General features: G+C 43.5%; 1 protein-coding gene across 11 annotated transcripts in view; it reads left to right on the plus strand.

The window, feature by feature from the left end:
* LOC118514267 (RNA-binding protein Musashi homolog Rbp6) overlaps positions 1-12619 on the plus strand; it is a 529948-nt gene that overhangs the window by 212702 nt on the left and 304627 nt on the right. For 10 of the 11 annotated variants that reach the window (XM_036060991.1, XM_036060996.1, XM_036060995.1 and 7 more), the window contains exons 5-6: positions 11471-11524; positions 12045-12129. In XM_036060991.1, coding sequence (XP_035916884.1) covers positions 11471-11524; positions 12045-12129 — 139 coding nt within the window. The remainder of the gene's footprint in view (positions 1-11470; positions 11525-12044; positions 12130-12619) is intronic. The other variant, XM_036060994.1, reaches the window with a different exon arrangement.

The following is a 12619-nucleotide window of genomic DNA, read 5'->3' on the forward strand; positions in this document are numbered from 1 at the left end:
CAAAAATGAATGAAAACATAACCAGCAGATAGGTTGCAACCGAAAAACAAAACAGGAAGAGCACACACATACACTGAACAAAACAGGAAGTAAAGGACAGGGCGAAGGCAGCGACGATGAGCAAACTTGTTCTGTGCCTTTTTTCCACTCAAAAAGGGTAATAACGGAATTTTTAAATGCCATAAACACAATCTGTGACTGTGACACATACGAATAAATGTTCAACTTGTGACCATGATGATGATCGGGGCCCTCGGTTTTTTGCCCGCCATAAAAATTGCACCGTGAACCTGTATTCACGACCCGACCCCCACGTTCGTTCTGTGTTTTTTTTTTTCGGTGTGGACCACCTTTTGGAGCAAATAAAAAAAAGAAAGGAAAACAAAAACAGTTATTCCATTTTTTTTGGGGAGGTTTTCTTTTACATTTTTGGTGCTCACTGCTCGAACAGCTTAAAATATTCCATTGGTCGGTTGGTTGTTGCCTGCGAGTGCCTGTGTGAAAAAGGACAACTCCGGAAATGCTTTTGGGGATGCGACACGTACACGTTACCCTCGACACGTTAGCACCACACACACACGCGCCAATTGGCACCCCCCAAACACCCCCAAACAGGGTGTCAGTAGCAGCAGGTTGGATGGGTTGGCTGGTTGAAGTTGCCCTGATGCGGAGACAAAGCCCATTAAGAGAATGAGTGAAAACAGGCGGCGGTGGCAACGGCGGCAGCCAACCGAAGCCAAACTGTCGACGATTTTTTGCAGTCAGCACGTCAAGAACAAGTGTCATTTGCAAGTTCGGAAATTCGGTGAGGGTTGAGGATGAGGTGCAGTTTCGGTGGAAATGTTTTAATATTAATGTATAAGTTTTTTTTCGACCAATTTATTAATTAGATACATATCATTAGTGCATATTTTTAACTACAAATGCTTGTGCTTTCTGTTTTCTAATATAAATATTCTAGGAACGACGGTGCAAAAAGCAAAGCGCTTTAACCTAAACAAATGGTCCCCGAAATGGTGAAAGGTCAAGTCTGAGCCATTTCCCCGATGGGCCATTACGGATCAGTTTTTAAATATAGTTTCAACCTACCCGTCGGATTAAATTGGCCAACTTTTCAATACTTAATGAATTGTTTGAAATGACATTCTCCTCCTGCGAAGAACACTGGATATCGGTAAGGTGTTCGCTATCGGTGGCCACGCCGACATCGTCATCAGCCCCTAATGAGCGTCGGAGCAAAATGTCAACAGCCATTTATCCCGCAGCTCGAATCGCGTCTCCCCGGCACTGTGTTAACCTCATTATGCAATCCAACCAGTCAACCCCGCGGCACAAACCGGCGATCAGTTACACTCCCAAACAAAAGGGGTTGTCGTTGTGAAACTTTTATTCCAGTAGCAGTTGGCAGTCGCTGTTTCAGAACAGAACACACAAAAAAAAAAAAATCTGAAGAAGACGAGAGCAAAAATCGACCGCACTCGATTCCGGACACGTGTCAAATTTCTCCCGGGAGTATTTAAAAAATCATCATCCATCCAGCCTGCAAAACTGGGGCCCGACGACTGGTTTCAACCCCATTAGCGGGGCAAAAAAGAAAAAGGCCCGTCCCAGAAACCGATTTTCCGACCATCTCCTTATCATCTTGCCTGCTCCGGAGTTGGTCAGAAAACCACCGATCATCCAACTGTGCGACATTTAATACACGGGGCACGGTGATGAAAGATGTCCTTTCTTGTGGACTTCCGGATAACACCCTGCCGGGGATGAAGATGAAGGGATGAGATGAAGAGTTCTCAGCGTTGATGGGTCGATGTGTGTGTGTGTGTCGGTAGGTAAGGATCAAGGCGGACAGGCGCTGCAAACGATGCAAAACCGACCGAATGACGGCTCGTCTCTTAATAGTGTTGGCGGCATGCGAAGACAAGTGCGGCTGCTGGTGACGGTGGTCCAGAATATAGGCAGGGATTTAAAGAGGGTCGAAGCAAATCATCAAAACGATAAAACCAAGATGGAAATTGAGGAGATAATCTCTCCCGATGACATTTTAATAAAGTGTGGAAATATTTTATTCGCCCCCGAAACGACACTCCGCCCCTTCCCCGGACTCCCGGAAGTTTTCGGGCCTGCTGGACATCGGGATGGTTGTGCAAGGAACTGAAGCAAGGAAAGAAAAAAGAAAGAATCGCTCGAGAAGTATACTTTCGGAAGCTTACTGCTGGCCCATGCCATTTGATACTTTTCTTTGTTTCACTTATTCGCTGGACTTGCTCTCTGGAACAACTGGAGTCTCAAAGAACGAAACATCGACAGCTGGAGCGATAGCTGCGACTAAACGAATTTCAACCGATTGCGATGCGTTGATGCCGTTCCCAGCGTAAGAAGGGGAAAACGATTTATTTCCATTTATCGGCTGTGCTGGATTATGGCCGAGGAAAAACAGACGTGGATGAGACTGGAATGAAGCTTGGAGTGAGCGAGGATTGAAGTAGATGAAGCGAAGCACTGTAAACTGTACTGTGACAGATGTTCACGTTGTCATTATGATTGATAAGCGTTTTCCGAGGAATTACTTTAATTTAACAGATAAGCTTTATTTTCCGAGAGAGACGTTGAAGCGCTGGAAATTATTCAGGAAAATGGTAAACGATTGTTTTGAATTCGTATTAGCAAGCTTCAAGTTTTAAGATTCCACACGGTTTCTTCTTTATCTTCCTTGGCACTACAACCTCGAGAGGTCACGGCCTACGGGGAGGCGGTCTGGATGGGATTTGAACTCCGGTCCTGCAGTGTGAAGACTGGTGCCACTGTCGCCGGACCACTCTCACGGTGAACACGGTTTAGCACGATTAAATTCATTCCCAGTTGACTCTTGAGCATAAACTTTGTAGAGTAAATCTAAAACAGCAGGGAAATCGTTTAGGTTCTTCCTGTTTCAAATCACCACACCTTTCATACGGAAGTCGTAAATTCATCAACCAGCGTCTAATAATCCATTTTCGTAATGCAACATTGTTAGGCAACAACACACACAATTTTCGTCACAATAAATTGTCCACAACCATGATTTTTATTTTTCCTTTTCTCTAAACAACAAATCTTTTTTGTCATTGCACAATTTTCCATCATTCTGTGCAAGACCAAAATTTCCTTCAAAAAATCCTACTTATCCACCATAAATTCTTAAGACGTTCTGCCTCTTTTCTACAACGTTCCTGTTTCGGGGTACAATAATTCCTGGGCGCACTTAAATCGTTAAACGGCGCAGGGATTTCCGTTCCGTCTAGGACGACCAGGTCTTTCCGCCCAACGATGACGGACAATTTTACACGCAACGGAATTTCGCTCACATCGGTAATCCGTTAACATAATTACGTTGTACGTCGTGAGGGATGTTGGGGCATAATGTAAGCTTGCCAAAGCGTGCTTTGCGGCATGATTTAATGCTTTTCTGTTGGCATTCGGTGGAAAATTCGTTGAAATGGTTTACTTTTTTTATTTAGTTCATAAATGTTGTTCCTGTTTAGGTTGACTTGATCGATTTTTCATGCGATGAAATGCCTTACGAATTTTGTTTTTGATTTCTAATAGCTTAAGTTATTTTGTTGATATGATTGGATGCTGATTTTGTTGCTGTAAATCTGGAAAATTCGATGCATTGTCTCCTCTTTTTCTTATTCCTTTAATATAATTATTTCTATCTCAATCAGCTTTCTTATGGTTACATCTAGAATGCATTCTGTAACTGATTCATCGTTTGCATAGCAATGGCATAAAACAATGCACCAGACAAAGCTGTTTCTTTCTATTTCCGTTACGGCGATTGAATTTTTCCGCTTAAATTTCCCCGCCAAAAACGCCTCCGCGCACCATGAATATTGTAAACGGTTCGCTCCACGATCAATACAAAATCTCACCTCATAAGCCGGAACTGAAATCACCTCGGAAAATGTTTCCGCAGCGCTCGCTTCTCCTCCGAGACCGTCGACAGCTCGGTCGGTGGGATGAATAATTTATGCAATAAAATTTAAATGTGCCTGCACAGAGTCGTTTTGGAGCGCATTATGATCGAGCTCCGTTAGAATGATTTCCATCGCATCCCCCAAAAAGGAACCCGGGTGCGCCCATTCACCTTTTGTAATGTGCACCGCGCACAAGATTCATTCGCTTGGCGGTGGCAATGGCACAGTTCCGAAAGAAGGAGATGATGATTGGGAGAGTGTGATTTAGATGTAAAGCATTTTTTTCTTTGTTGTTTTCATATGAGCTTACGCGTGACATAGCACGAATGAAAACAATCATGTGTGTAAGATTGTATTAAAAGTCTAATTTAAATCAATTTAAATCGAAACCAAGGTGTGTAAGAGATAATGGCTAAGAGACGCCCCTGATGCCAACAGAGCACATGGGCATCGCTCACTTGCTCATAAATGTCAGCCTCATTCGTTTAATGGCACACCAAATCAAACTATTTCACCAACTTGGTGGCGTTAGCCATTTCTGAGTCAATTTCGGCACACTTCTTCTTCCGCGGTAACTTCCTGCCAAGGGACACATCATTCATCACGCAGAGCTGAGCTGAGAGTCCCAGAAAAAGGGAAAAAACCCCTCAAAGTTTCTCTCACAGCGTGACTGATAAAAAGCATTAAAGATGCGATTTGATGAAGAACTAGTTCATATTTTCATGCCATTCTTGCCAGCAGTGAGGCACACACACCATCACACCAAAGCAGTGCAGTGCAAGGTTCGTTGAACAAGGACTGGAAGATTGTGCAGTCATTTTCCAGTTAAGGGAAAGCATACCAAGAAAATCTTCACTCAGCGGGAATATGATGAGAGTGCAAATTTCATCCCATTGCTCAATCATCGCACGAAGAATGAGCGTGTGTGTGTGTGTGTGCGAGGGTGCGGTGTGCATAAGGTGGTTTGGTGCGTATATGTGCATTTACCCCTCCTCTGAAAATGGCGAAAAGTCTTCTCGAAGTAGTATGAAAAATTACCCATGTTCTTACTCAGGGGCATAGGGAAAAGTGGAATGAAAAACTGGCGTTTAGGAACAGGCAATACAATTGCAGAAAAACGGTGAAGGAGAATACGACCAAGAGGAATGAGCAAAAAAAGAAACCCGAGAGATGCTAACAGAGTGACAGAGCGAAAGCAGTGCCAGTTCAATTCGGAACCGGAAGTAGTTTTCGCCATTTTTTTGGGCTGTTTGTTTTGTTTCGTTCCGTTCTTCCCTCGAGGGTTAGAAATGGGAAATGATAGTGCTTAAACGATATCAGGCTGAGCAGGGCACGCAGCGGAGTTGAGGCAGCCGGGATGAATGAGTCGAAAAGATTTTTCAAACTTTATCTACAGCTTCTGAGCAGACAGAAACAGGCTCCAAACTCATGGAAAATGGAGGAAGCCTTTTTGGGGATAGTTTAAGCAAAAGCGAATATAAAGCGTACAATAAGAATCTCAAAAAAAATGCGAGAACCAATCGTTCCCAAACCGGACTGAAAAATGACGAAAAGCACAATGCGATGCACAATCCACAATCCGGTGCAAATCGCATCAGCGCCGTGTACGCGTGTACACCGAAATGCGCCACTACGGAAATACGGACCGGAAACGCGCAAAGACAAATGCTGTCGTGAAGATAAAAGTTAATGTTTTGCTCATTTATTTCGATTAAGTCCTCCGAGTGTGTCGGTCGGGTTTTTATTTGGGCGGTTTTCTGCTTTGGAAAGATTTGAATCAATGATGGAAGTGCTATCCAGCCAGGCGCTAGCGAGCGACATCGCCGAGTGGAGGTTTGTGGTATTGGAAAGTCATAGCACTGGAGGGAACTTCGGGTCCGTTTGGTGTATGGGTTTGTGTGGACCCCATCCGCTATCGGAGATGTGATCAATCTAAACACGCCTGCATTTCTTAGCTTGTGTCCACTAGCGGTTCTGGATAGTATGTGGTGAGTATTTTGATAGGGAGTGTTGTTTTTTCTTGAGCGATTTAAAACATTGGATGGAAAAAAAGATAGCGTTTGGTTATTGTTTTCAGGAAAGATATCGAAAAAGCGCTCTTGGCCGAAGAAATACAGATATAATGTTTGTTTTTCATAATGAAAATATGGATGGTTTTTGTGTTTTTGGGCAAAACATTGAACAGTTTTGTTGATTTATCATCAACGATGTATTGCAGCCTTCAGGACCTATGGCGCTGATAAATATAACTGCAATGTTTGATAAGCTACCCTAAAAAAGATCCATATCAAGCTTCAAGGACTTGATTCGACGTGGATATTAAACTTTTAACTTTCTTTCTTTACCTTGTAATATATGTGCCTTTGACAACAAATTTCCGTTGCAAACTTAACGAATAAGGGAAAGACATTTTTTAATATTTTATTTGCAGGTTATAGGTAACTGATAATGCTTGCCTGAATGAGCTACAGGCTAATATTTTAAAGCAATATAAAATATCTGTAAAAAAGCTCCATATTCAACCGATGGCTGTTCTGTTTTCAGCCTACATATCGACGCTGATTATCTTTTAAAAAACTGATGCTCAAGTTCTGTGCTCAAACTGTTTGCCTATAAGCCCGTTTCAAGTGTACCACTTTGACGTGCGGACCTGATTAAGCAAATGAGTTCCATTCAGCCTGGGTGGAGGATTTTTAGAAGAGAGAGCGAGAGAGAAAAAAAAGAGACTTTTCCACCCCAGATTTAACCTTCGATGCTTTCCCAACTACCACCGGCCACCGAACCCCTAGACCGGCAGGGAAATGCGTCGTTGCCGAGGTAAATATTGGCCTTCTAAGCGCACAGCCGGAGCACTAAGCACACTGTTGGAGGTCCCACTCATAACTGAGGTGTCAGACGGGTGGCCAGATGGGGTGATGTAAGAGGGACCCTTCACGGTGCCCTCAGCGGTAGAGAGAGAGAGAGAGCGAGCGAGCTCGAACGTGTCTGTGTAGTGTACGTCTTGTGTGTCTCGGGTCTGGCCGCTGTAAAACTGTCGACTGCAGCAGATTTTCAATGTGATATCGATTAATTAATTTAAACAGGCTGACAGCTTGCGAAGGATAAGCTTCCCACAACCCCTCCCAACTCCCACTAGGCCCACCTTTTCAAGGCTCTGCGACTAGGATCCAACAAGGGAGCGGGTGCGTGTGTATGTGTGTCGGGCAAAGAAAGCCGCAGTTTCGAGTCGAGTAAGCAGCTTCGGGTCTGGTGGCTTTCCGGCTGCAGAACAGGATAGGAAAACGCAGCCGGCACTTGCCCTGAGCGCAAAACGGAACAGGGGAACGGCACTATACCGTAGGTGCGTTTTGCTGAGCCAGCAGCCCGGTTTTTGGCTCGTGTCCGCAGATTGCTGAAACAGGAGCAAACTCCAAAACCCAACATTAGCATTGATTGAACCCCTTTTACAACCAACTTCATCCCGGCAGGCTGGCTGGCTGGCTGGCTGCCGATCCTTGAACCTTCGTGTGGAGCACTAGACATGATCTAAACTCGTTCCCGGGTAGCCGATTGCGCTTTGGTGATACTACACCGCAAAACTGGAACATCACACCCGTTTCGGTGTAAAGCGAAATCGGTTAACACACTCCGTGCAGTGCAGTGGTGTACGACGATGCGTACCGGCACAGTGCGACCTGGCAGCAAGCAAACGCCATCTGGCGAATGATTATCGATCCATAATTAGGATGCAATAGAACGATATGACGATGATGGCGATGCTCATTGGTTTGGCCGGCCGCGTTAACGTGCCCGCGTAAACACACTTGCGCCCAAGTGCGTCGGGCGAGTGGTACCGGTTAGCTTCGTCGTTTTAATATATTCCAATGAGTCATAATGACTGCTAGCACTTGGCACGGAGCTGAGAAATCACGGGCGGGATGCGGTAGAAGATGTGGTAAGTTGGGTACGTGTAATTAGGGTGAGAAAACGGTGCGTACGATCCATTGATTAACGATCAGCTGTGATGGTAAGGCTGTACGTGCGATATCGCTTCTTGAAATGGAATATTGACGGTGCAGGGTGAATTAGAGTTGGGTTGTTGGAAGTAGTTATTCGAATTTCGAAGGGGTCATTTATGTATTCGTAGGAAGATAATTTAAGAGAATTTTTGGTAAAACAGTTACACAAGTTTTCATATTCCTCTTCTACCAATGTTTCTCTTATTTTTTCACAACGGCCTAGTCTTAGAGCTTTGAAAGTAAACTAAGGAATTTTTAAAGGTTTTTAACGGATATTTTAATTCTCTGAAAATTGTTTACTGACGTAAGAGTTTGAAAAATCCATTCCCATATTAGACAAGTTAGATAGGAAAATAATTTCAAAAAAGCATATTTAATGCTCACAATCTATAAGTGATTCACAGAATCCGCTGCCATTCCACTAACCATTCCACACTAACCGTTCCACAATGCTTTGTCCTTGTTCCATGTTCGATCATGCAGATTGGCCACCACTCGACTACCAGCACGCCGCTCGACGGAGCGGCAGACACATTTAACAGCCCCACGTTTGCAGTCGAAATTATTGAAAGTCAATGAAAATTCTGAAAATCCATCCCTAGGTAACGCGTCCCGATTGGTAAGAGCAACCCGTACCAGTTTCACTAATGCCCTTAGTATAGAGCTGAGAGTGCCAAAGCAAAAAAAAAAAAACAAGAGACTTAGAACAATATAGAACGATGTAGCTCAACGTAGGCTCGATAGGCTAGCAAGATAGATAGCTTGTTGCGAATTCTTAGAATAGGAATTTTAGCTTTCCTCGAAACACTTTAAAACCGGGTTGGAAAAGTACACGATGAACAGTGGACAGGCATGCCACAATGCTAGTAAAGCAATTTCCTAACATACCTAAGCTAGAGTCCTGCTGCGAACAAGCATGCAATGAGCAAACTCACATTGTGGCTCGATTAATTTTTTAGGATTTTTACTTTTCTTTTCACCCGTATGGAAAATCATTTTCCACTCCAATGTATAAGCCATCGGAGCCAGTCAGTTAACTCGATGCCTCGAAAATGGATGACAAAATAAGGATGAAGCTACTTTTTCCCTCCCTTTTCCGATCACTAGCAAGAATATTTGCTTACAAAAACAAACCGGCAAGAAACGGGAAAATCACACATCCCCACGACGATGACTGAATATGAGCAAATGATGGAAAAATATCGCTTGATGGGTTTTCATTACCAAAAAACCGGCAACAGCAGCAGCAGCTGGACCAGCTGCCAGATCGGTCGAAACCAGAATATTATTGGTGTACCGAGCGATAAAAACGCGATAAAATGAATCGGAAACGTGAAAAAGGATTCAAACGCTTACTCGTGTGTGGGGAGCGTCGGGCCTTATTTTCCTTTTCCAAAGACACCCAGCATCCGAACACACAGTTAAAAGGGGTTTTTCATAAGATTTTTACCGGACTGTTTCGGCTGCTGTTGTGGGCAAGTTGTGCGCTTTTTTCCATCACAAACGCTAAAGCAATCGCTATGTCGTGCCGTTTTTCTTTTGACGGGCAGCTTTTTCATCGGCTCGTTCGGTTCGGTCGGCTAGCGTTGCAGAAGCGATCCTTCCAAGCGATCGTCTCCCACAATGACAGAGTGGAAAGTAACAAATTTTCCGTATGTTTTACCCGTTCACAGTGGGGGGGGCTTGCCATCATGTGATTCGGTGTGCTACTTGCCGTCGTTCCTGTTTTGTTTTGAACTGCAAGACTCTCATGGAAAAATATTAACAACAGCAAAAAAAAGAACGGAAAAGCGATCCCAATTTCAGCCCATTCCACCCCACTGTGGCGTGCAACCACAGTCCGGGAAAGAAATGAGACGTCACCGAAAAACGGAAAAACTACGCCAAAATTGAGAGAAAAATTCATTATCGTCATATGATTGATGAGATTTTTCTCGACTGCGCTGTTGTTGCTGCTGCATCAACTTTTATCCCTTTTTTGTTGTATTCGTCTCACCGTCTCCTATACTTCCATAGCCTCTTGCAAGGATAGTCTTCCGCTTGTCAATGGAAGGATAGGTTTTTTTTTCCTGCCTTTACCTAGCCCTGGCTCTAGATCCATCGCCGCTACATGGCTGCTACATGAAAGATTTCCTTCCTTACCCATCTGTGCAGCAGGTTTATATCGCCTTCGGCTTGTGTGTGTGTGTGCCTGTATGAAGGTAAAAGGATGCGGTTGGTCTGGTAAGATTGTTCTTTATTTTCAATTTTTTGCCACTCTTCTTCTTGCTCGTGCGCCACCGAAAATAACCATCATCAGCGGGCAGAAGCGCCACGAGGTGGGAACCTACGCGCGGGAAACAACAATGATTTACGCTTACGACTCATTCGAGCATTCGTGAGTTTTCGTGAAGATGATGCGCAAAGTCCTTCGCCGGGTATGGGGGGGTTTCTGGTGTATGAGACCGGTACGAGCGGTTCATATTTTCGCGTTATTGTTGTTCCATTGTAGAATTTCTTTTTTTTCTTCTTCGAGGAAGATTTCTTTCTTACCATCTTTTTTTTTCCTCGTTGTGCGCTCCTGTTCCTTCCGCACGAACCGTCGATATCCTTTCATCTTCGGAGGATGAGAGTTTTCTTTTTTAAACACTTGAAACGATACGATCAGGTTGGTTTGGTTGGTTGGTGGGGTGGGGTATAGGAATTCCTTCGAACGTGAAGGATAAAGCGAAGGAATAGACCAGACTGGCCCCCGACAACCCCGCAACGAATTGGTTGAAAATCCTTGTACATTCTACTTTGTCAGGATGACGAGATAAGGAAGCTTGGTTTTGCTTTGCGGCGGGGAAAAACGGAAGCTTCGGGCTGGATGGCTTAACGCCGAGGGGGGAAGGGGGTGATGCTGGGGAAGCGTGCGGGATGGTCGCGAAGATGGGATCGCGCGGTGTGATATATTGTCAGGAGTTTAAATCTAATCCATGATACTTTAAATTGATTTAATGCTTTCCTGCTTCAGTGAGAAAGAAGGAGAGAGAGAGACTGATGTGTGTGTGTATATGAGTGTAAGGCGAAGAACTCATTCTTCGACCGGACGTGATGGTTGCTTCATTCATTTCGATAATTTAAGATATGTTATGTTGCCTAGATCATAGCTTAAGAAGAAAAGAAAAAAAACTCCGATCGCTTTCCTGGTACACGCGATATGTTTCTTTGTTTGAATTCTGGTCCCTTTTTCCTTCTTTTTTTTTGCTTTTTCTACTTTCTTACTGCTCAGTGTGCAATTGCTTCATGGTTTGGTCCATCAAGGACGATGTTTTAAGTTTTGTTTGATTTTGCTTAGCGATTTATAGGCTTTTGCATTTTTCCAAATTACTTAACTTAGTTTTTTTTTTGCACTTATTAATTCTAATATTTTACTGGAACGATTTATTTAGAAAACACATAAACTTAACTGCAATTAAATAAGCAAAACACAACACATAATATTTCCCAACATGCAACCTGGTTTGAAACGAGTACACCATTCTCTTTCAGCTCGTCTGCGATGGGATTGGCTGATTCCTCGGCTCCTCTGTACTCGCGACCAAGGTAGGTGTGCTCCACAATACCATTCTGTAACCGAAAATATATTTACATTCTCGATGAGCAAATCAGTAGATTATCTGGTAAATCTTTCTCCAAAAAGATAGTCCTACCAAAAAACCCCATGAAGCAATTATACTGCACAAGGAAGTAAACGAGAGTCAAGCCTTAAGTAACAGCTCTTGAAGAATTTAGCAAATAAAAATACAATTGATTCAAGAAGAACCGAATGTAGAAGAGGCAAAGTATTTTAGAGTTTACCTTTAGATAAATACTAATCAAATAACTAACAAAACTGCTTCAAGAGTATGACAATCTTCTGGAAAAAAAATCATCGACAAAGCCAGAAGAGATAAAATAGTTGATTGAATGGTCCTCGTATGACAGCACCAGTCCAATAACCAAATCTTTCACTAACCAGCTGCTCTAGACTGATATTCCCTCTTTTGAAAGCTGTATTGAATGGCGAGGATTCTCATTTTAACTAAATTGCTAAAAAATTGTCTTCGTTTCAATCTCGTTCCAGGGGTTTCGGCTTCATCACATTCGGCGATCCTGCCAGCGTAGACAAAGTGTTAGCACATGGTACCCATGAATTAGATGGCAAAAAGGTAAGACTTTTTGTTATTATAAAGTTCTTGTTTTAAATATATTCTACATGAGTTATTGAACAGAAATATGTATCAGAGCGAAAAAGAACGTTTCAGTCAAGAATCAAATAAATCATCATTCCTTTCTTCGATGGTTCCAGCAAATCAAACATCATTCCGTTTTCACTTTCCAAACACACGCACACACACTGCAAAACGGGAGGGTCATAACCGATGCTCCCGCTTCACCTACCTTCTCCCTCGCCACCCTTCTCCACCTTTGCAAATCACTCTCAATCAGCATAAGCGGTGGCGCTGAATCCTTCCAGCCCATAAACCCATTTCCGCATCGCAGCGCTGAAATAACAATCAAATTTTATTTTCTTTAAATTATGCTGCGAATGTGTTGTGGCGGTCACGGGCGAATATGGCGTTTAGGGGGCGGGAAACATAAACATTATCTCCTCCGTCACCAAGCACACATGTGCTCGAAAAATGGTGGCGGCCCGCA

This window comes from Anopheles stephensi, chromosome 3 (genome assembly GCF_013141755.1).
Source record: "Anopheles stephensi strain Indian chromosome 3, UCI_ANSTEP_V1.0, whole genome shotgun sequence".
Lineage (NCBI taxonomy): Eukaryota > Metazoa > Arthropoda > Insecta > Diptera > Culicidae > Anopheles > Anopheles stephensi.